The sequence below is a fragment of the Podarcis muralis genome, chromosome 4 (assembly GCF_964188315.1).
Source record: "Podarcis muralis chromosome 4, rPodMur119.hap1.1, whole genome shotgun sequence".
Taxonomy (NCBI): domain Eukaryota; kingdom Metazoa; phylum Chordata; class Lepidosauria; order Squamata; family Lacertidae; genus Podarcis; species Podarcis muralis.
The window spans coordinates 4,057,618-4,083,103 of record NC_135658.1 but is presented as its reverse complement, the minus strand read 5'-3'; the positions used below and the strand labels follow the sequence as shown (position 1 = coordinate 4,083,103).

The 25,486-nt window shown below is 41.4% G+C and overlaps 2 protein-coding genes across 3 annotated transcripts in view; both read left to right on the top strand.

Moving 5' to 3' along the window:
* Nucleotides 1-19,816, top strand: part of LOC114595518 (uncharacterized) — a 65,381-nt gene extending 45,565 nt beyond the window's left edge. For both annotated transcript variants that reach the window (XM_077928025.1, XM_077928024.1), the window contains exon 6: nucleotides 16,404-19,816. In XM_077928025.1, coding sequence (XP_077784151.1) covers nucleotides 16,404-18,478 — 2,075 coding nt within the window. In that variant the 3' untranslated portion in view covers nucleotides 18,479-19,816. The remainder of the gene's footprint in view (nucleotides 1-16,403) is intronic.
* LOC114589962 (uncharacterized) overlaps nucleotides 1-25,486 on the top strand; it is a 93,988-nt gene that overhangs the window by 43,306 nt on the left and 25,196 nt on the right. The gene's annotated exons all lie outside the window — the stretch shown is intronic.

The window sequence follows — 25,486 nt, the reverse complement described above, 5'->3', positions numbered from 1 at the left end:
GGGGCATGTGACATACCAGCCACATATTCAACAACGGGAGGAGTGAATTGCTAACTCACCACACATGATTGCAGGTGAGCTAAGTAAAAGAGTACCCTTTTCCTTATGGGGTACCCAAGAGCCCATATACAGCCCTTTTGTAGGTTCTCTATTGGTAGGAGAAAATAACAGAGACCAACCAGAGAATATTAAGAAGCAAAGCAGCTAGTAAGCCTGTTCTTTATTAACTGTTGCAACAGGGTGCTCCCCCACACGCAGGAGAGAGGAGGAGGACCCTGAGCCCTGCATGCAAGCCCTTATATAGGTATTTTTAATTGCCCGCCCTGGAGTACAAGACCACCCCCAGAAACATCATACATACATCACAGAAAAGGCAGTCTACAACAGAAATCTGAGTGCATAGTTTTTACCTTGTCTGCCAGGTTACCTGTTAATGGCCACTTGACTAGATTACCTGGGGAGGCTGGCCATTCTTTTCTAATGATAATACTTCATTCCTGAGCCAGGTCACAGGCTCACCCTATTCACACCTTAAATGTGCCCTTAAGGCAGGATTTGTGAGGACAGAGACAATGAGGAGGTTTCTGCATTTCCTTTTACCTTGTAGAGAAATATTTGAGGTGACTGAAGGAGTGAAAGAGTCAAAATGGCTTTAGGACTTTTCCTGTGGGTTTTGGACATGTGGTTTATATATTAATATATGTGTTTGCTTGGTGTGTGTGTGTGTGTGTGTGTATATATATATATATATATATATATATATATATATATAATATCCTAAAAATTCTTATAACAATTCCCCCCTTTGGTGATATAATTTTTTTCTAAAATATTGTTGTCCCACAAATAATAATCTGGTATGTTGTAAATGGATGCCTTCGTGTAAATCTTAAGAGACTTGCATGTCAGGCCTCTTAAGGCTATTTGCAAGTGTAGCAGTGCACATAGCTGGACAGCTAATTGCAGCCTGGATACAATTGCCCAATTCAAACGGAGTCCAATTAGAATTTATATAGCCCCATGGTTTGCCGACGCGGAGTTCCGGCCCCACCTGGTGGTGGCGGTCAGCCTGGGCCTTGTACGCATCCTTGGCCTGGTGCAGTTGCTCCATCAATAGTTGGTGCTGAGACTGGAGCTCCTGGAGCCAATCTGTCACCGTGGGGACTGCAGATGCTTGCAGCACATCCGGGAACAAACGCGGATGGTAACCATAAGTGGCCTGGAACAGGGTCTGCTGGGTGGAGGCGTTCAACGTATTGTTGTAAGCAAACTCCTCCAATGCCAAGTGGTCGACCCAGTCTGGAGGTACTCCAGGTTCCGGTGGTCGGTTCTCACATCCACCAGGTGTCTTGCCCCCTCAAGATGATTGCCCCAGACCTCAAAGGCCACCTTGATGGCCAGTAGTTCCCGCTCCCACATGGTATAGTTACACTCTGCCAGAAGAAGCTGGCAGGAATAGTAGGCGCAGAGTAACAGCAGCGCATCAGGTCCGTGCTGCTGGGACAAGACGGCACCGAGAGCCGTACTGGAGGCGTCTGTCTCCACCACGAAGGGACGAGAGGGATTAGGATGAGATTTCACTCCTCCCATATCCAAGAATCTGCTGATGTTCTCTGCTGATTCTCCAGAGAGGAGGGGCGGTTTCTGCTCTCTACTTATTCCGCTCCAGCCTAACATCAAAGTGTCAGTCAGTATCCGAGAGAGAGAGAGAGAGACTGAGTGTTAGAGAGAGATCGTGTGTATAGATAAGGTTGCTGCTAAGAGCAGCTGTAGACACAATGGGCCAGGGATTTTGGTCATAATATACAATTTGAGGATTGGGAAAAATTATGGAAAGAAAACTTAAAATTCACTGCATGTACGGCGTTAAAGGAAAATGTGATGAAAATGTTCTATAGATGGTATATAACACCAGTAAAATTGGCAAAAATGTTTAAGATGTCTAATAAGTGTTGGAAATGTAAAGAAAAAGAAGGAACGTTTTACCATTTGTGGTGGGATTGTAAGAAAGGTAAAAGTTTCTGGGAGATGATATATAACGAGTTGAAAAAGATGTTAAAGTATACATTTGTAAAGAAACCAGAAGCTTTTCTTTTAGGGATTACAGGAAACGGGATAAGAAGAAAAGACTGCAAGCTCTTTCAATATGCTGTTACAGCTGCAAGGATTCTACTGGCCCAGAAATGGAAACAAGAGGAAATACCGACGATAGAAGATTGGAGATTGAAACTGACGGAGTATGCAGAATTGGACAAGCTAACTGGGAAAATCAGATATCTTAAAGACCAAAAGTTCATCGAAGACTGGGGGAAATTTGTAGAATATCTGAAAAATATATGAGATGTGCAAACGTTAGTGGGATTTAAAGAAGCATTGTGAAATTTCAGAGGTATTGTCAAAAACAATAGATGTCGGAGGGAAGACTAAAGACAATACTAAAGGAGAAGGAATGCGTAATTAAGAGGTACAGATGGATGATTGTCAGAGAAGCTGAAGGAAGTCCAAAAAGAGAGAATTTGTTTGTTAAAAATTGGACAAAATTGTATATTTGTCTTGTAAAATAATAAAAATTTATATATATATATATATATATATATATATATATATATATATATATATATATATATATGCAGGTTTTGGTGTCCTCGGGTGTCTTCCCGTGTAAAAGTTGGGGTGTCTAGGCGACGTTTCGACGAGGTCTCACTCGTCATCTTCAGGCTGGTGCTTTCGGCTTCTTGTTACTGGAACAGAGCAGGATCTCAGTGTTTGAGTTCCTATAAATACTGTTGAGGAGGTGTGGTGTATAGCCTCCAATGTTCTGGGCAGAGAGGAAGTTCCCAGGCTAGTGTGCCTTTTCTTCTTTTGTTCCTTAATTGCTTGAGGGATATCTTGAGTGATTTCTTGAGTGATATCCTGAGTACCACTTAGGTGGGTCATTAGGTGTGGATTAGTTGCTAAAGCTTTTGTGTCTTGACCTCTTGAACTTTGTGAAGAGTTTTTCTGAGAAGATGGCTGTACTGCACTTAGTTGTGCTCTGGCTTGGCTTCGTGTATAGGGGCGAGCTGTGGTTTTGTGGCCTGTGCCAGCCAGATCTGTGTAGGGATTGCAGGGGGGTGCAGCATCCGGAGGTGCCACCATGGTTTGGCTACTGGATGGTGTCTGTAATTTATCTGTGGAGAGGGTCTGGGTTTGGGTCTGGTGTGGTTGATTGGTGATGGCGTTCTGTGTGCCTCTGGATCTGGTGTCAGTTTTTGTGGGGAGGGCTAATTTCCAGATGTCTGGCAAGCGGGATGTGTCGTCACGCTTGTTCATGTTGTGAGGGTGTTTCTCTATCTCGATGGCTTCCATGATTATTCTCTTGTGGTGATGTTCCATGTTAGAGAGCAATTTGGAATCTGCAAAATTAATTTCGTGTCCTGTTTCTTTCATGTGTTGGAAAAGAGAGGAAGTTTTTTCTTCTTTTTTGACGGCATTCTTGTGTTCTGCGATACGTGCATTTATTCGTCTGTTTGTTTGTCCAATGTACGTGGCTGGGCAGACTTTGCAGGGTATTTCATAGACCCCTTGGTTTTCCAACTGGATTTTATCCTTGGGGTTTCTGAGGATATTGGCTATTTTTTGGTTGGCGCAAAAGGCTGTTTTGATATTGTGTTTATGGAGGATTTTGCTAATTTTATCTGTAGTGCCCTTGATATAAGGAAGGAGGGCCATGCCATTGTTTTCTTCTGTGTCTTGGTTTTTGGGGGGTGTTTCTTTTTGGATTAGCTTCGTAACCCTGTTTTGCTGGTATCCATTGGCAATTAACACATTTGAGAGATTCTGTAACTCAGTTGTCAAGTGGTCTTTGTCAGCCAGGCGTTTGGTTCTGGAGATGAGAGTTGCTCATCCAAATTGCTCTCTAACATGGAACATCACCACAAGAGAATAATCATGGAAGCCATCGAGATAGAGAAACACCCTCACAACATGAACAAGCGTGACGACACATCCCGCTTGCCAGACATCTGGAAATTAGCCCTCCCCACAAAAACTGACACCAGATCCAGAGGCACACAGAACGCCATCACCAATCAACCACACCAGACCCAAACCCAGACCCTCTCCACAGATAAATTACAGACACCATCCAGTAGCCAAACCATGGTGGCACCTCCGGATGCTGCACCCCCCTGCAATCCCTACACAGATCTGGCTGGCACAGGCCACAAAACCACAGCTCGCCCCTATACACGAAGCCAAGCCAGAGCACAACTAAGTGCAGTACAGCCATCTTCTCAGAAAAACTCTTCACAAAGTTCAAGAGGTCAAGACACAAAAGCTTTAGCAACTAATCCACACCTAATGACCCACCTAAGTGGTACTCAGGATATCACTCAAGAAATCACTCAAGATATCCCTCAAGCAATTAAGGAACAAAAGAAGAAAAGGCACACTAGCCTGGGAACTTCCTCTCTGCCCAGAACATTGGAGGCTATACACCACACCTCCTCAACAGTATTTATAGGAACTCAAACACTGAGATCCTGCTCTGTTCCAGTAACAAGAAGCCGAAAGCACCAGCCTGAAGATGACGAGTGAGACCTCGTCGAAACGTCGCCTAGACACCCCAACTTTTACACGGGAAGACACCCGAGGACACCAAAACCTGCATTCCTGTACCCGTGAAAATCTACGAAAGCAAATATATATATATATATATATATATATATATATATATATATATATATAGCAGCTGTAGACACTCAGTGCAGTTCAGCATTTTCATTTAGACCTCATTTAGCTCTGTATATAGTTGTGTATTATAGTTGTAGATAGAATAAAGAAGATATCCTACAGAGCTGCTCTCCGAGTCGTTTATGCTCTGCTATACTCTGCTATACTCTGCTGTGCAATGACTGTCTTCTAGAAGTGAATCCGGTGCTCACAACTCTAAGCTGTGAGTCCACAGCACTTTGACCAGTTCCTGTGCAGAAGGTGGCCTCTGGAAGTGCTACCCCAGCTCACCTGGCCCAGTCGGGGCTGAAGTGGATGAGTCCAGTTGGTGGCACTGGCTCAAGGGCGATGCTGACATAGGATGCTGTAAAAGCGGCGCCCTCTGGAGGCAGGCTTTCAACCCCTGAAAGGCCACCTCTGCCTCCTTGTCCCAGGAGAATGGTGTCTTGGGGCACAGCAGTCGGGTTAGCGGGGTGGCAGGATGAGCATAGTCCACAATGAAGGTCCAGTAATAGTTGGTGAACCCCAGGAACCACTGTAGGTCCTTGCGGTTCTGGGGTGCTGCCCATTCCCGAACTGCTGCCACCTTCCCGGGATCCATCTGCACCCCATCAGGGAAGAGCTGGTGACCAAGGAAGTCCACTGACCGCTGGTGGAACTTTCACTTGCTGAGCTTAGCATATAGGCGTTGCTCCCGCAAGCGCTGCAACATGGACCGGACATGACCCTCGTGGCGAGCTGGGTCGTGGGAGTAAATCAGAATGTCATCTAGGTACACCACCACGTACTTGTCTAGCAAGTCCTGGAACACGTGGTTGATGTACCGTTGGAACAGGGAAGGTGCATTGCACAACCCGAAAGGAATTACCAGGTATTTGAACTGCCCATACTGGGTCCCAAATGCTGTCTTCCACTCATCCCTGGCTCGGATCCGAATCAAATTGTAGGCCCCCCGAAGGTCCATCTTGGTGAACATCTGCGCCCCTTGCACCCGCTCCAGCAACTCTGCAATAAGGGGCAAGGGATACCGGTCTGGGATGGTAATCTTATTTACGGCCTGGTAATCATGGCAGGGACAAAGCTCCCTACACTTCTTAATGAAGAGAACTGGAGCGGCAGTGGGCGTGGTATTGGGCCGAATGAACCCGCGCTCCAGGCTCTTGCGAAGGAAGTCCTGCAAGGCTTAGTGCTCTGGCTCCATAAGAGAGTATAGGCAGCTCACAGGCAGGGGCACCCCAGGCTGGAGGTCTATGCTGCAGTCGAAAGACCAATGAGGCGGCAGCTGGTCTGCCCCCTGTTCCTCAAACACTTCTTGGTAGTCCTGGTAAAAAGCGGGGAGCGTTTACGCAGCTTCCCCTGTGGGGGCAGCCGCTAGCATCTTGGACCGAGCATGGGGACACAGGTCTGGGAAGTGCACAGTCTGTTTTTTTTAATATAATAATAATATTTATTAAAGTTTAGTACACAAATTTTAAACAAGTTTTATTTTTTTTAATAAATATTTATTGAAATTTTCATATTATTACAAAAATGAAAAAGAAAAAGAAAAAAATACAAAAATAAAAAGCGGTTAAAAACAATTCCAACTTTTTGTCACTTGTCTTTCATTTACTTATTTCCCGGACCTCCTCATACCTCCCTTTTTTGTATTCCAATTCAAATTTATTTCGTTCAGCAATTTCTTTCCCTCCTTCTTACATCCTAATCATTAATCTGAGTATGTATTATAATAACCTTAAGTTTTGAGCTATTAGAAAAATTTTTTTCCATATTCTTTTAACCTTTACAGCTAGAAACCACAACCTCAATCCAACATCATTCTAACATTCATTAATTTTGCAGTATTTCTGTAGATATTCTTTAAATTTCTTCCAATCTTCTTTCACCGTCTCTTCCCCCTGGTCTCGAATTCTGCCAGTCATTTCTGCCAGTTCCATGTAGTCAATCACTTTCATCTGCCATTCTTCCAAGGTGGGTAGTTCTTGTGTTTTCCAATACTTTGCGATAAGTATTCTTGCTGCTTGCATACATAAAAAAGTTCTGTCCTTTTGCACCAATTGGCCAACGATGCCCAAGAGAAAGGCCTCTGGTTTCTTCAGGAAAGTGTATCTAAATACCTTTTTAAGTTCATTATATATCATTTCCCAGAAAGCCTTAATCTTTGGGCACGTCCACCATTGGTGAAAGAATGTACCTTCAACTTCTTTACATTTCCAACATTTATTATCGGGCAAATGATAAATTTTTGCAAGCTTGAATGGGGTCATGTACCACCTATATATCATTTTCATAATATTCTCTCTTAAGGCATTACATGCCGTAAATTTTATACCTGTGGTCCATAACTGTTCCCAGTCAGCAAACATGATATTATGTCCAACATCTTGTGCCCATTTAATCATAACAGATTTCACTGTTTCATCCTGAGTATTCCATTTCAACAGCAGATTATACATTCTTGACAAATTCTTAGTTTTGGGTTCTAATAACTCTGTTTCTAATTTTGACTTTTCCACCTGGAAGCCAATTTTCTTGTCCAAATTATATGTCTCCATTATCTGATAATAATGGAGCCAATCTCTCACCTTATTTTTTAATTTTTCAAAACTTTGCAATTTCAGTTTATCTCCTTCTTGTTCCAAGATTTCAGAATATGTCGACCATTTAGTCTCCATATTGAGCTTTTTCAAGGCTTTTGCTTCCATTGGTGACAGCCACCTTGGTGTTTTATTTTCCAATAAGCCCTTATATCTTGTCCAAACATTGAACAATGCCTTCCTAACGATATGACTTTTAAATGCCTTATGGGCTTTAACCTTGTCATACCATAGATATGCATGCCATCCGAACACATTGTTGAAACCTTCTAAGTCCAAAATGTCTGTGTTTTCAAGAAGTAGCCATTCTTTCAACCAGCAAAAAGTTGCAGATTCATAATAAAGTTTAAAGTCTGGCAGGGCAAATCCACCCCTTTCCTTTGCATCCATCAATATCTTAAATTTTATTCTGGGCTTCTTGCCCTGCCAGACAAATCTAGAAATATCTCTTTGCCACTTCTTAAAACAATCCATCTTGTCCACAATTTGCAATGTCTGAAATAAGAACAACATACTCGGCAATACATTCATCTTTATCGCAGCTATTCGGCCCAGCAAGGAAAGCTTCAAGTTTGACCAGCTTTCTAGATCTTTTTTCACTTCAGCCCAGCATTTTTCATAATTATCTTTGTACAAATTCACATTTTTTGCAGTCATATTGATCCCCAAGTATTTCACTTTCTTTACCACAGTCAATCCTGTCTCATTCTGAAACTTGTCTCTTTCAATCGATGTCAGATTTTTCTCTAAAACCTTAGTTTTTGACTTATTCAATTTGAAACCTGCCACTTGGCCAAAATCCTGTATCAATTCTAGAACCCTTTTGGTACTAGATTCTGGCTCCTGTAATGTTAACACCAAATCATCTGCAAATGCTCTCAGTTTATATTGTTTAGCTCCAACCTGTATCCCCTTAACCAGTTGGTCCCTTCTAATCATATTTAACAAAACCTCCAGGACCGATATGAAGAGTAGTGGGGAAATTGGGCACCCCTGTCGTGTCCCTTTTTCTATTTTAAATTCTTCCGTAACCACATTATTAACAATTAGTTTAGCCTTTTGCTCAGAATATATTGCACCTATACCATTCTCAAAGCCTTGGCTTACCCCCATCCCATGTAGATTCTTCTTCATAAAACTCCAAGAAATATTGTCAAAGGCTTTCTCCGCGTCCACAAATATCAAGGCTACTTTAGTGTTTATATTCACTTCTAGCAATTCCACAATGTCTATTATGTTCCTCACATTGTCTGACAAATGTCTTCCTGGGAGAAAGCCCGCTTGGTCTTTATGAATCTCTTCCATCAGTACTTTTTTCAGTCTCTTAGCTAAAATGTCAGCAAAAATTTTGTAATCCACATTTAATAAGGATATTGGGCGGTAGTTCTTAAGCTGAGTCTTTTCAGTCTCTGTTTTCGGTATAAGTGTAATATACGCATCTTTCCACGATTCTGGTGCCCTTTTCCCCTCCAATATTTCATTGCAGACTTCTTTCAGAGGTTGTAACAACCACTCTTTCAAAGATTTGTAATATCTAGAAGTCAGCCCATCCGGTCCCGGAGATTTGCCCAGATGCATATTTTGAATGGCACCCTCTACCTCTTGTTCAGATATTTTATAGTTCAACCTTAACTTACTTTCCTGAGAGATTTTTTGTAATCCATTTGTCTTCAAAAATTGGTCTATGTCTGTTTCTTTCTGGGGCCCTTGCATGTACAGTTGTTTGAAGTACTTCTGAAAACACTTTTGAATCTCAGATGGATTATGTATAATCTTTCCTTCCACTTCTAAGTTTGTAATTTATTAGCTGACTCAAATGTTTTTTGTCTCATTTGCTTAATTTTCCATTCTATTTCCTGATTCGTTATTTCCATATATTGTACTTGGTATAACTTTAACTCTCTCAAAATCTCCCTGAACTTTGGCTTTGCTCTCAATTTCTTCTCACTTTCTTTTATTTTTTCCAAAATTTTGTCTTTCTTCTCATTTTGACTTCTCTTCTTTATAGTGTTCTGTTGTATCAGAAATCCTCTCATAACAGCTTTACTTGTGTCCCAGATTACTCTTTTCTCCACATTAGTAGTCATATTTAATTCAAAATAGTCTCTCAGTGTTTTTTGGGCCTTCTTTACAACTTCCTCATCTCTAAATAGGGTGTCATTCATCCTCCATCTGAAGGAGCCAGTTGGTGTTAATCTTATCTCCATCTTGACAGCATTGTGATCAGAGCAAGTTTTCGGGCAGATTTCCACTTTCATAGTCTTTGGTGCCATTCCTCTAGTTACCCATATTTGGTCAATTCTGGTCCATGTCATTTTGGCTTCAGGGAAGAAAGTTCCCTCTTTAGCCAAGGGGTTCTTAATTCTCCAAATATCCACTAAATCCAAGTTGTCTGTCATCTCAAAAAAGGTCTTCGGTAGTCTACCATCCTTGGTGACTACCTGTTTTTGTGCCTTGTCCATATAGGTAGATACCACACCATTCATATCTCCCATCAAAACTACATTGTAGTCCAAGTAGTCCATCAGAATCTCATGCAACTTTTTAAAAAAGTCAGATTTCCCCTCATTCGGTGCATAAACGCCTACAATCAAGAATTTTTCACCATGTATTTGGATTTCAACTGCCACAAATCTTCCATGGTCATCTTTGAATATATGTTTTGGTTGCAAACTTTCTTTTGCATAAATCACAACTCCTCTTTTTTTTTACATTATCAGATGAGATAAACTCCTGGCCAAGTCTTTTTTTCACCAATAATTTCCTGTGTAGCCTTGTTATATGGGTTTCTTGTAAGCAAATCAAATCCAATTGCTGCTTTTTTAATAGATGAAACACTGATCTCCTTTTCTGCAGAGAATTTAAGCCATGACAGTTCCAAGTTAAAAGTTGCAGAGCCATGATGTATATACTATGCTTCTCCTCCAACCGCACCCAATGCCTGTTCCTGTTCTGTCGGTGGTATCACCTTCTTTAGTCGCTCTCTCAATTCAAGAGAGAGGCCTGGAATGTCTAGAGTCTCACTTACGAGTGTTCTTAGCTCTCCTTCAGCTCCCTTCTGCAGGTCTTCTCCGTGGTCTTTCCAGAATTTAGTTTTGTCGTCCTCTGATCTTATCTTAAACTTTTTACCTTTGTAGCTGAAAGACAAACCTTCCGGAAATTCCCACCTGAAGGGAATTCCGTTACCTCTCAGTTGTGCGACCAAGTCCTTATAATTAGATCTAAGGTCCAAAAGATGTTTCGGGATATCTTTAAATATCTCCACTCTTGATTGCTGTATTATCAAAGTCCTTTGAAAGTGCAGGCTCAAGATTCTATCTCTCTCCTCTTTTGTCCGCAGAGTGATCAGACAATCTCTCACTATACCTTTTCTTCCTCCTTTTCCAAGTCTAAAGGCTCTCACTATCTTAAAACTCTCTTTCTCCAAATCTGGATTCCAAAAGTCTATAAATTCCTTTGTAAGGAATCAAAGGAATCAATCAAATTGTTTTTCTCCTCTTCAGGGACTGCTCTGATCCTCAAATTGGCCTGTTTCTCCTTCAACTCGATCAAAGAGAGGGTTGATTTATGTTCTTGTAGTTGTTTCTGTATTGGTGGGATCTTCTCCTCCACAACAGTGGCTGTAAGTTTCGCAATTTCTCTTGCTTCGTCCGCTGTCTTTCATGTTGAGCTTGATTCTTGTACTAATCTCTGGATGGTCTCGGTGTTAACATTGACTTTCTGAGCCAAAGTATTAATACTTGTGGTATTCTGGTTGATACTTGTAGTATTTTGGTCTATTTTATTCGATGTCTCATCTAGTTGTTTACTTATTCTGTCCAAAGTCGCATTTATCTTGCTGAGAACCTGGGCCACCTCCTCAGTCGCCATACCTTTAGACTTAGATTGAGCCAATGAAGTTGTTATTGGCAGGCCAGAAGGACTAGATACCGAAGCTCTTCTTTGAAATCCAACATCTGTGCGTATTACTTTCCCAGATCTAGTTGCTTTTTGAGGCTCTAATTTGTCTTTCCCATCAGCCATAACCATCCAGATATAGTCCAAATTCCGTCACGTACTCCAACCAAGTCAGACTCAGTCAAGGTCAGTCACACGCTCAGATGCAAAGAAAACAAAGATTATTTTCACAATGGAAAATTCCCTTCCCAGCCACGGTTGCAACAATTTCACAGTTCCTCTAGGGGGACATAGTACCAATCATAGTCAATGGTGATTTTTTTCTTCTTTTTTCAAGTAACTTATTTCCCCTTCCGTCCCCCAATCTCCATAGAGAATAACCAATTATTCTATACTTGTAACGTTAAAACCAGGAGAGTCCAGTCAATAATATTGTATCTTGGTTGTAGCCTCAGGCACAGAGTTAACTGTTGCAAAGAGAAGATACTTTCAGTGACAGCACACTTCCTGGCGTAGCCTTTAGCCGATCACAAAGATAAGTCTCAGAGGTTGGAGCGGTGAAATTGGTTACTTTAATTTGCTCTTTTTGCAGGTAAAATACTCGTTCAAGTCCTTCCCCCCTCCTCCCTGCCTCGGAAGGGGGGCTAGCACTATCTGATGTTCAGATTAAAATCCTTCCAGACGTCTTTTACAGTTTCTGCTTACAAGTTCATTGCTTAGCTTCTTTACAGAAAGCGGGAGACAGACTTCCTTTTTATATCTCTCCGCGTTCAGTGCCAAATCTTTTAAATTCAGTTCCTTTAGTTGCCAAATAACCTACTCACGGATCGTTGATCAAGATGCCAATTTAAAAGGAAGAAGGCAGCGCTCTCTGGCAAACTGCTTTGCGGCTTCACTCCACGGAAAAAGCAGACGACTCTCAGCACAGCGCCACTTCCCCGCTCCGCTCCGGAGCCCAAAACCGAGCTCCTAAGCAGGTTGGGGGGGCGCAAAAAGGTGCCCGCCGAGTCCCACGGCCACAGGCTTCACCCGCCTGTGGGTTTTAGGGGTTCCCGCTGCGCCGTAGCGGTAAAAAACCCAATTTCCATGGAGCTATATCCCTCCGCTTTAGAGGGAGTCAGCCATTCCTGATGGCGCCACCCCGGAAGTTTTAAACATGAAATACATAGGACAGAGAGAGTTACAAAATAAAAAAGAGTGCAGAAATTCAACAAAAAGACAGTTAACAAAATAAAGAGAGTCATAACAAACACCAATAAATCCACCCAGGAAAAAAAAAGGGGAAAAAAGAGATTATATCTCCATATATTATATTTTGTTCACTAGTTTCTTGACCTCCTCACACCTCCCTTTTTGTATTCCAGTTCAAATATTTAGTTCAGCAAATCCTTACCCTCTGTCATTTAACCTTGCTCAACATCTTAAGCTATAATAGAAATATAATTTCCATCATTATCAATCCAAATTTACATATTCCTATTAATCTTATTACTAACACCACTTATTTTCAGTCCAACGTCCATTTAACATTCATTAATTTTACAGTATTTCTGTAGATAGTCTTTGAATTTTTTCCAGTTTTCTTCCACCGACTCTTCTCCCTGGTCTCGGATTCTGCCAGTCATTTCTGCCAATTCCATGTAGTCAATCACCTTCGTCTGCCATTCTTCCAGAGTGGGTAGATCTTGTGTCTTCCAATACTTTGCGATGAGTATTCTTGCTGCTGTTGTTGCATACAGAAAAAAAGTTCTATCCTTCTTTGGCACCAAATGGTCGGCGATGCCCAAGAGAAAGGCCTCTGGTTTCTTCAGGAAGGTATATTTAAATACCTTTTTCAGTTAATTATATATCATTTCCCAGAAAGCCTTAATCTTTGGGCACGTCCACCAAAGGTGAAAGAATGTACCCTCTGTCTCTTTACATTTCCAACATTTATTATCGGGCAAATGATAGATTTTTGCAAGCTTGACTGGGGTCATGTACCACCTATAAATCATTTTCATAATATTCTCTCTCAGGGCATTACATACCGTAAATTTTATGCCGATGGTCCACAACTGTTCCCAGTCAGCAAACATAATGTTATGTCCAACATCTTGTGCCCATTTAATCATAGCAGATTTCACCGTTTCATCCTGGGTATTCCATTTCAACAGCAAGTTATACATTCTTGACAAGTTCTTAGTTTTGGGGTCTAACAATTCTGTTTCCAATTTTGATTTTTCCATCTGGAAGCCAATTTTTTTATCTGAATTAACGCTCTCTCTTATTTGGTGGTAATGAAGCCAGTCTCGCACTTTATCTTTTAGTTTCTCAAAACTCTGCAGCTTCAATTTGTCTCCTTCCTGCTCCAAAATTTCCCAATATTTCGGCCACTTGGCCTCCATATTGAGCTTTTTCAGAGCCTTTGCCTCCATTGGTGACAACCACCCTGGGGTTCTATTTTCAAGTAAGTCTTTGTATCTTGTCCAGACATTAAACAATGCTTTCCTGACAATATGGTTTTTAAACGCTTTATGGGCTTTAACCTTGCCGTACCACAAGTATGCATGCCACCCAAAAACATTGTTAAAACCTTCTAAGTCCAAAATATCTGTGTTTTCAAGAAGTAGCCAATCTTTCAACCAGCAGAAAGCTGCTGATTCGTAGTAAAGTTTAAAGTCTGGCAGGGCAAACCCCCTCTTTCTTTAACATCAGTTAATATTTTAAATTTTACTCTTGGCTTTTTGCCCTGCCAAACAAACCTAGAGATATCTTTCTGCCACTTCTTGAAGCAATCCATCTTGTCTAAAATTTGTAGTGATTGAAACAAAAACAACAATCTTGGCAATACATTCATCTTTATAGCAGCAATTCGGCCCAGCAAGGAAAGCTTCAAATTTGACCATATCTCTAAATCTTTTTTAACCTCCGTCCAACACTTTTCATAGTTATCTTTAAACAAATTCCCATTTTTAGCTGTCATGTTAATCCCCAAGTATTTAACTTTCTTAACCACTGTTAAACCTGTCTCATTCTGAAACTCCTCTTTCTCAGTTATTGTTAATTTTTTCCCCAAAACTTTAGTTTTTGATTTATTCAACTTAAATCCTGCCACATGACCAAATTCATGAATCACTTCTAAAACTCTTTTAGTACTAGATTCTGGCTCCTGTAATGTCAATACAAGGTCATCTGCAAAAGCTTTCAATTTATATTGTTTAGCTCCGACCATTATACCTTTGATCAAGTGGTCCCTTCTAATCATGTTTAACAGAACCTCCAGGACCGAAATAAAAAGTAATGGGGAAATTGGGCAGCCTTGTCGTGTCCCTTTCTCTATCTTAAATTCCTCTGTCACCACATTATTCACTATTAGCTTAGCTTTTTGTTCTGAATAAATTGCACTTATACCGTTTTCAAATTCTTGACCAACCCCCATCCCCTGGAGATTTTTCTTCATAAAACTCCAAGAGATATTGTCAAAGGCTTTCTCGGCATCCACAAAAATCAAAACAGCTTTAGTGTTGATGTCTTCTTGTAACTTCTCCAAAATGTTAATTATATTCCTCGTATTATCCGACAAATGTCTACCTGGGAGAAAGCCAGCTTGGTCCTTGTGTATCACTTCCCCTAATACTTTTTTTAACCTTTTAGCCAAAATATCAGCAAATATTTTGTAATCCACATTTAACAGGGATATGGGTCTTAAGTTGTGTCTTTTCAGTCTCAGTTTTCAGTAGAAGTGTAATAAATGCTTCTTTCCACGACTCTGGCGCTTTCCCCCCCTCCAAAATTTCATTACAAACCTCCTTTAATGGTTGAATTATCCAGTCTTTCAAAGTTCTGTAGTATTTGGAGGTTAAACCATCCGGCCCTGGATATTTTCCCAACTGCATATTCTGAATGGCACCTTCTACATCCTGTTCCGTAATTTTGTGGTTCAACATTATCTTATTTTCTTGAGAGATTTTTTGTAGGCCATTTATTTTCAAAAACTGATCTATATCAAAGTCTTTCTGAGGCCCTTGTGTATATAATTGTTTGAAATATCTCTGGAAGCATTTTCTAATTTCCACTGGATTCTGGATATTTTCCCCTTCCACTTCCAAGTTAGTAATAGTATTAAGTTTTTGTCTTTTCTTCATTTGCCAAGCCAACAATTTCCCACATTTATTTGCCGATTCAAAAGTCCTTTGTCTCCTTTGTTTAATTTTCCATTCAATTTCCTGGTTTATCATCTTCATATATTGCACTTGATATAACTTTATTTCTCTCAGAATCTCTTGTGAATTTGGTTTGACTCTCAATTTCTTTTCGCCTTCTTTAATTTTTTTCCAAAAAAAATTCTTTCTTCTCATTTTGGGCTCTCTTCTTTAATTTTTAACTCTCTTTTCAACTTTTGCTTGAGAGATTACAATGGCTTTTTCCTTAGAATTCTAACATTTAGATCAGTCCTTGCACTCAACTTCCCATTACATTGCGCCATGTCCTCTTGTATACACCCAGAAGATTTTCTTCTGTCATGTAAGGACAGTCTCTCCACTCGTCCATCGCCACTTACCTTTGTGCACCTTTTCCTGCCTTTACCAGTCAGATTTTGTAGTGACTGAGTCTCCTTATACCCCTTCAAAAATATAGAAAGGCCAGCTTTGGTTTTGTTTTCCCCAATCTTTCATCTAATTTCTTCATAACTGTAGCTTTGTTCATTTAATATTAGAATCTTACATCGCTTTCTGGGTGACCAATCAACTCTTTGTGCCATTTCTATAATTTTATTATGTTTTACAACCTCACTAAATGAAAGAACACAAAAAAACAACCAACTGGATAGCAATCACATAACACACTGAAAAAAGTCAACCTAAGCAAGTTGTGTTTCCTTTTTTGGTTATTGGCTATAACGTTTGATAAAATAAAGGTAATTGAACAAACTTTGTTGGATTACATTCTTGATTAAATTATCTTTCCATTGATATATAATTTTATGATATTACTCCAAAAGAAGTGGTGTTTTGAGCCATCAAACCTCTGAAATACACTTTTTTCCGGAAGTCGTCCACAATTTTGACCACGACTGTAAAACAAAGCAACATTCAACAACTCATCAGAATCTCATAATAAACAAACAACACAGGTAATGAACACACACCCAACTCCCTTCAGATCTTCTCCATTTGTTCCTGAGGCTCTAATCCCTTTTTGTTTCCATTGCAGATGGTGATGAATTGAAAAACGAGAACAAAGGTGACAACGACAAAATCCCCAGAGAGGAGAAGCCATGTAAAAATTTGGAGTCTGGGGAAACTTTCAGTCAGAGCTCCTATTCGACTTCCCATCAACAAAATCTCCTTGGAAAGAAACTATATCAATGCATGGAATGTGGAAAGAGCTTCACTCACAGCGGCAGTCTCACTTCCCATCAAAGAATTCACACATGGGAAAAACCCTATCAGTGCGTAGAATGTGGAAAGAGCTTCAGTCAGAGCTCCGATCTCACTAAGCATCAAAGAATTCATACAAGGGAGAAACCCTATCAGTGTGTGGAATGTGGAAAGAGCTTCACTGAAAGCTCCAATCTCACTTCCCATCAAAGAATTCACACAGGGGAAAAACCCTATCAGTGCGTAGAATGTGGAAAGAGCTTCAGTCAGAGTTCCCATCTCACTTCCCATCAAAGAATTCATACAGGGGAGAAACCCTATCAGTGTGTGGAATGTGGAAAGAGCTTCACGCATAGCTCCTCTCTCACTTCCCATCAAAGAATTCATACAGGGGAGAAACCCTATCAGTGTGTGGAATGTGGAAAGAGCTTCACTGAAAGCTCCAATCTCACTTCCCATCAAATAATTCATACAGGGAAGAAACCCTATCAGTGTGTGGAATGTGGAAAGAGCTTCACTCACAGCCACAGTCTCACTTCCCATCAAAGAATTCATACAGGGGAGAAACCCTATCAATGTGTGGAATGTGGAAAGAGCTTCAGTCAGCGTGCCCATCTCACTAAGCATCAGAGAATTCATACAGGGGAGAAACCCTATCAGTGTGTGGAATGTGGAAAGAGCTTCAGGCAGAGCGCCAATCTCACTTTCCATCAAAAAATTCATACAGGGGAGAAACCTTTTCAGTGCTTTGAATGTGGAAAGAGCTTCACTGATAGCTCCTCTCTCACTTCCCATCAAAGAATTCATACAGGGGAGAAACCATATCAGTGCATGGAATGTGGAAAGAACTTCAGGAAGAGCTCCTCACTCACTTCCCATCAAAGAATTCATACAGGGGAGAAACCCTATCTGTGTGTGGAATGTGGAAAGAGCTTCAGTCAGAGTGCCCATCTCACTAAGCATCAGAGAATTCATACAGGGGAGAAACCCTATCAGTGCTTTGAATGTGGAAAGAGCTTCAGTCAGAGTGCCCTTCTCACTAAGCATCAGAGAATTCATACAGGGGAGAAACCCTATCAGTGTGTGAAATGTGGAAAGAGCTTCAGGCAGAGCGCCAATCTCACTTTCCATCAAAAAATTCATACAGGGGAGAAACCTTTTCAGTGCTTTGAATGTGGAAAGAGCTTCACTGATAGCTCCTCTCTCACTTCCCATCAAAGAATTCATACAGGGGAGAAACCATATCAGTGCATGGAATGTGGAAAGAACTTCAGGAAGAGCTCCTCACTCACTTCCCATCAAAGAATTCATACAGGGGAGAAACCCTATCGGTGTGTGGAATGTGGAAAGAGCTTCAGTCAGAGTGCCCATCTCACTAAGCATCAGAGAATTCATACAGGGGAGAAACCCTATCAGTGCTTTGAATGTGGAAAGAGCTTCAGTCAGAGTGCCCTTCTCACTAAGCATCAGAGAATTCATACAGGGGAGAAACCCTATCAGTGTGTGAAATGTGGAAAGAGCTTCAGGAAGAGCTCCAATCTCACTAAGCATCAGATAATTCATACAGGGGAGAAACCCTATCAGTGCTTTGAATGTGGAAAGAGCTTCAGTCAGAGTGCCCTTCTCACTAAGCATCAGAGAATTCATACAGGGGAGAAAGCCTATCAGTGTGTGGAATGTGGAAAGAACTTCAGTCAGAGTGCCCATCTCACTAAGCATCAGAGAATTCATACAGGGGAGAAACCCTATCAGTGTGTGGAATGTGGAAAGAGCTTCAATCAGAGGTCCTCTCTCACTTCCCATCAGAGAATTCATACAGGGGAGAAACCCTATCAGTGTGTGGAATGTGGAAAGTGCTTCAGTGAAAGCTACTCTCTGTTTTCCCATCAGAGAATTCATACAGGTTAGAGAGAAAAAGGGGACGTGGCCTATATACATAGATTTGCTGAAGGGAAATGGTAATTAAAAGAATATGCGGAAATAAAAGATCATTTGCAGAGTTGGTTACACTACAGACAATTACATGAGCTGTACAAGGAAGATAATAAGAAAAGGTTTAGTTATACATTTTCTAGATTTCAACAGGAAATTATAGAAGAAGTGCAGGTGCTGAAGAAAGTGTATAGTATTTTCATAGAATCATAGAGTTGGAAGAGACCACAAGGGCCATCGAGTCCAACCCCCTGCCAAGCAGGAAACACCATCAGAGCACTCCTGACATATGGTTGTCAAGCCTCTGCTTAAAGACCTCCAAAGAAGGAGACTCCACCACACTCCTTGGCAGCAAATTCCACTGTCGAACAGCTCTTACTGTCACGAAGTTCTTCCTAATGTTTAGGTGGAATCTTCTTTCTTGTAGTTTGGATCCATTGCTCCGTGTCCGCTTCTCTGGAGCAGCAGAAAACAACCTTTCTCCCTCCTCTATGTGACATCCTTTAATATATTTGAACATGGCTATCATATCACCCCTTAACCTCCTCTTCTCCAGGCTAAACATGCCCAGCTCCCTTAGCCGTTCCTCATAAGGCATCGTTTCCAGGCCTTTGACCATTTTGGTTGCCCTCCTCTGGACACGTTCCAGTTTGTCAGTGTCCTTCTTGAACTGTGGTGCCCAGAACTGGACACAGTACTCCAGGTGAGGTCTGACCAGAGCAGAATACAGTGGCACTATTACTTCCCTTGATCTAGATGCTATACTCCTATTGATGCAGCCCAGAATTGCATTGGCTTTTTTAGCTGCCGCGTCACACTGTTGGCTCATGTCGAGTTTGTGGTCAACCAAGACTCCTAGATCCTTTTCACATGTACTGCTCTCAAGCCAGGTGTCGCCCATCTTGTATTTCTGCCTCTCATTTTTCCCCCCCAAGTGCAATACTTTACATTTCTCCCTGTTAAAATTCATCTTGTTTGTTTTGGCCCAGTTCTCCAATCTGTCAAGGTCGTTTTGAAGTGTGATCCTGTCCTCTGGGGTGTTAGCCACCCCTCCCAGTTTGGTGTCATCTGCAAATTTGATCAGGATGCCCTTGAGTCCATCATCCAAGTCGTTGATAAAGATGTTGAATAAGACCGGGCCCAAGACAGAACCCTGTGGCACCCCACTAGTCACTCTTCTCCAGGATGAAGAGGAACCATTGATGAGCACCCTTTGGGTTCGGTCAGTCAGCCAGTTACAAATCCACTGAGTGGTAGCATAGTCAAGACCGCATTTTACCAGCTTCTTTACAAGAATATCATGGGGCACCTTGTCAAATGCCTTGGCTACATCCACTGTGTTCCCTTCATCTACCAGGCTTGTAATTCTGTCAAAAAACGAGATCAGGTTAGTCTGACATGACTTATTTTTCAGAAATCCATGCTGACTATTTCAGAAATCCATGCTGACTATTGGTGATCACAGTATTGCTTTCTAGGTGCTCACAGACTGTTTGCTTAATGATCTGCTCCAAAATCTTCCCTGGTATTGATGTCAGACTGACTGGGCGGTAATTATTTGGGTCCTCTCTTTCCCCCTTTTTGAAAATAGGGACAACATTTGCCCTCCTCCAGTCTGCCGGGACTTCGCCTCTTCTCCAGGAATTCTCAAAGATGACTGCCCGTGGTTCTGAGATCACATCTGCCAGTTCTTTTAATACTCTTGGATGCAATTCATCTGGCCCTGGAGACTTGAATACATCTAAACTAGCCAAGTATTCATGTAATATCTCCTTAGTTATTCTGGGCCGTGTTTCCTCTGCTGAATCATTTGCTCCAAATTCTTCAGGTCGGGCATTGTTTTCTTTATCGGAGAAGACTGAGGCAAAGAAGGCATTGAGGAGTTCAGCCCTTTCTGTGTCCCCTGTTTGCATTTCACCATCTTATCCTCTGAGTGACCCCACTGTTTCTTTGTTCTTCCTTTTGCTACGAACATACCCATAAAAGCCTTTTTTGTTGCTTTTAACCTCTCTAGCAAGCCTGAGTTCATTCTGTGCTTTAGCTTTTCTGACTTTGTGTCTACACGTGCTGGCTATTTGTTTTAATTCCTCTTTGGTGGTTTTCCCCCCTTTTCCATTTTTTGTACACATCCTTTTTTAATCTTAACTCAGTTAAAAGTTCTTTAGATAGCCACCCTGGCTTCTTTAGGCACCTTCCATGTTTCCGTCTCATTCGTATTGCCTGAAGTTGTGCTTTTACTATCTCCCTCTTAACAAACTCCCAGCCATCATGAACTCCCTTTCCTTTTAGTATTACTGTCCATGGGATCTCACCCAGCACTTCCCTAAGTTTTATGAAGTCAGCTTTCTTATAGTCAAGAAATTGAGTCCTAGTATGCTTGGCTGCTCCTTTCCGCTGTATAGTAAACTTCAGAAGAGCATGATCACTTGCGCCTAATGATCCTTCCACTTCTACCCCACTAACCAGGTCATCAACATTGGTTAGGACCAGATCTAAAATGGCTGTTCCTCTTGTTGCTTCTCCCACTTTCTGGACAATGAAATTGTCTGCAAGTCCAGTGAGGAATCTGTTTGACCTTATGCTCTTGGCTGAGTTTGACATCCAACAAATATCCGGGTAATTGAAGTCCCCCATTACTACTATCTCCCTTCCTTTTGCATGCTTGGCCATCTGTTCCAGGAAGGCATCATCTATGTCCTCCGTTTGGCTTGGGGATCTATAGTAAACTCCCACAATGAGGTCACTGTTATTCTTCTCTCCCTTAATTTTGACCCAAATGCTCTCACTTTGGCTTTGAGGTTCTAAATCTTGGATCTCTTCACAGGTATACACATCCCTGACATATAACGCCACTCCTCCTCCTTTCTTGTCTGGTCTGTTTCTCTGAAATAGATTGTATCCCTCCATTATTACATTCCAATCGTGGGACTTATCCCACCAGGTTTCAGTGATGCCTATTATGGCATATTTAGTTTGCTGTACCAAGAGCTCAAGCTCATCTTGTTTATTTCCCATGCTTTGCGCATTAGTGTACAGACATTGAAGTCCATTAACTATTCCCCCGTGTCTCTTATTTAAGGATTTTTTCCTCCCACCACTAGGTCTGCGTGCTGTTTGCTCCATTTGGTCTATGACATTTAGATGATCATCTTCATCAATTGATAGACTCCTACCTTCAGGAGCACTGTCTCCCTCCCCCACATTAGTCAGTTTAAAGCCCTCCTGATGAGGTTTCTGAGATTTTTGGCAAAAACATTCCTCCCAACTGTTGTGAGGTGCAGCCCATCACTTGCAAGAAGTCCATCTTCAAGAAACTGCAGTCCGTGATCTAAGAATCCAAACCGTTCCTGTTTACACCATTTGCGAAGCCAGCTATTCACTTCCACTATTTTTCCCTCTCTCCCTGGGCCACGTCGTTCAACTGGGAGGACAGGGAAATATTTTGCTAGAATGGGGAACAAAAGATGAGGTCGAATCGGTCATGATCAAATGAGCACAAGATATAGGACATAACATACAATTTAAGGACTAGGAAAAATTGTGGAAAGTAAATTTGAAATTTACAGACTGTTATCTTTTGAAAGAAAACTACAGTGGTACCTCAGTTTACATACGCTTCAGGTTGCATACACTTCAGGGTACAGACTCCACTAACCCAGAAATAGTACCTCAGGTTAAGAACTTTGCTTCAGGATCAGAACAGAAATTATGCTTCGGCGGTGCGGCGGCAGCAGGAGGCCCCATTAGCTAAAGTGGTGCTTCAGGTTAAGAACAGTTTCAGATTAAGAACGGATCTCTGGAATGAATTAAGTACTTAACCCGAGGTACCACTGTAGTTGGAAAATGTATAGATGGTATATTACACCAGTACAGAAAGCAAAAATATATAAAACCGAGTCAAACATATGATGGAAATGTAAAGAAAAAGAAGAGACTTTTTATCATAGGTGGTGGAAATGTAGAGAAGTTTAAAAATTGTGGGAAATGATATATAATGAATTGAAAAAAAATGTTCAAATTGACATTTGTTAAAAAAAACCAGAAGCTGAATTCAGTGCATTGTCAGAGCTTTGTAGGGAACTAGAGTTCTAAAGTGTTTGGTCCAAGAGATCTGTGGAGAGTGTTGCTTGCCCGTCACCATTTGGGAAGACAATCAACCCTGTTTGAAGTTAGCAGAGTCTGGACAGTTTATGTCCAGAACCAAACATTTGGACATACGTTTCCAAAATGCATGTCAGAGTGTCCAGACAGGCTTAGTGAAGCTGAAGTACTGTCCGAGCCAGAAGAATCTGGCAGATGGGTTCACTAAACCTTTGAGCTTCCAAAAACAGGGGGAGTTCTGTGAAGGGTTGGGTTTGGGCTAAGTGGTAGTGCTTACATTCACCCCAGCAGTACAGGATGAGAGGGGGTGTGAGGAGACTCAGAGCTTATAGGGTTAATAGCTCGGGAAGTTATATCATGTCGCTGGGGGTGTGTTCACATACGGGGTTTGTACACTTTGTAATGTGAAATACTTTACTTTCTGTTTTGCTTTGAAGGGGAGAGACAGCATGTCAGCTCTTTCTCCCGGACTGCTGATTTATTTTGCTGCTGTACAATAAAGCTTCTTAGATTAGAAAGAAGCTTCGTACGGAGTCTTTTTCTGCATGCCTGAGCTTTCTTCACACAGGCCACATCGCTGTTTGCAAACTCTGCTAGATGACGGAGAAAGCACTGGTCGCAGTGGAAGTGTGTTGTTTTTACCTTGTCTGCCAGGTTACCTGTTAATGGTCACTTGACTGGATGACCTGGGGAGGCTGGCCATTCTCTTGTAATGATAATACTTCATTCCTGAGCCAGGTCACAGGCTCACCCTATTCACACCTTGAATGTGCCCTTAAGGCAGGATTTGTGAGGACAGAGACAATGGGGAGGTTTCTAAATTTCCTTTGACCTTGTAGAGAAATATTTGAGGTGAGTGAAAGAGTCAAAACGGCTTTAGGACTTTTCTTCTGGGGACTTGATAGGAAGTCAAAACTGATGAAAAGATTTTGTAAGATAAAAGGGGGGGAATATTTATTTTCATTATTATCACTATTTATTTTATTGTATTTTTTGTGTTTCTGCGGGAGTATGGAATGTTTGGGAGGAAATAAGACAGTAAATAACAAATAACCAACAAAATATTGATGTATGTAATTTTTATTTCTCAATTATATTTTGTGGTAGTATGGTTGTAATGTTTTTTGTAACATAAAATCATTCAATAAAAATTATTTAAAAACAAACAAACAAATCGGTCAAAATAAATAAATATCAGCAGTAAGCACTGGAGATGCAGACAAAATGAGGGAGCCTTATTCCACATGTGGTGGACATGTCCCCAAAGGGAAAATAAAATAAAATAAAATAAATGCTATTTATTTTAAAGAAAACCAAAGCTTTCCTATTTAACATTCTAACGATAAGCATCCCAAATGAAAATAAAAGAGTGTTTCTTTACACGACAACAGCGGCTAGGATGTTAATAGCAAAATACTGGAAAATGAGTTAATATCAACAAAAGATGAGTGGCAATTAAAGTTGTGCTGGTACCTTGAACTAGCCACAATGCCAGAACTTCCAAGAGACTGAGATCTACTCCCAGTAATAAAAATCCTGCCAGTGATCTACCCATTGTCTCTGCCCAGAGTTCTTGAGCTTTTCTCAGGGAGCAGTGACCAGAGTGGTGGATCGACCACTAGATCATTTAACAAATTAAAATTATATAAACAATTGTGCTTTAAAAGTACATACCATATATGAAGTATCAAGATAATGGAACCTATAACATAGTGGTTTCTGCAGTGAACAACAAGTCTTACAATGTATATAGACAAGCGCAGCATTGATTTTAGCTACAGGTGACAGCAATCTGCAGCTGCAAGGTTTTCTTCTCAAAGTGACCCCTTTAAAACAACAAATGAAAAACAAACTTTATCCATACACAGCTTTGTATTTTGTTGTACATTTGTTAAAATATGATGTACATTTGCTAAAATATGATGAATTGCGACATTATATTCATTTCTATTACTTAGACTATGTACTACTGATGAAGCCCATGAGAGCGAAACAAGGCATTGTTCCAGAAATCCTCGCATAGCTGACAACCTTCCCTTTCTTTGCGGGAAATTCCCTTATTCCAGTGCCATTTCCTGCTGCCATCCCGGATTGTTAGATATCCCGTAGACTGTCTCCGGGACAGGTGAGGCTGCTGATCCCTTATTTTCAAATCTGAAAGTTGACAGCTATGAATCCTTGTCAACGCTGTGGAACTTGTAAAAAAGGTAAAGGTAAAGGTACCCCTGCCCGTAGGGGCCAGTCTTGACAGACTCTGGGGTTGGTGCGCCCATCTCACTCTATAGGCCGGGGGCCAGCGCTGTCCGGAGACACTTCCGGGTCACGTGGCCAGCGTGACATCGCTGCTCTGGCGAGCCAGAGCCGCACACGGAAACGCCGTTTACCTTCCCGCTAGAAAGCGGTCCCTATTTATCTACTTGCACCCGGGGGTGCTTTCGAACTGCTAGGTTGGCAGGCGCTGGGACCGAGCAACGGGAGCGCACCCCGCCGCGGGGATTCGAACCGCCGACCTTTCGATCGGCAAGCCCTAGGCGCTGAGGCTTTTACCCACAGCGCCACCCGCATCCCTATTGTGGAACTTGTAGTAGGCTCCAATTTGGACTTTATGAACATATGTGGAACAGAAACTAGCAGACATTTGGTTTTTATGAATGAACTGATTTATTGGGACTTCCATCTATATTATTGCACTTTATGTGTTGTTTATGTGCAAGGTAAACATTTGATATTGTGATAAGAATATATAGAAGAGTATTGTTTATGTGAATGCACAGCCGGTTACGTCTTGTGTGTTTGTCCATTCCAGGAACAGCATTCCTGACCCAGATGTTCACAGGAAGTCCCTAAGATGATTCCCCTTTCAAACAGGATACGTGAACCTAG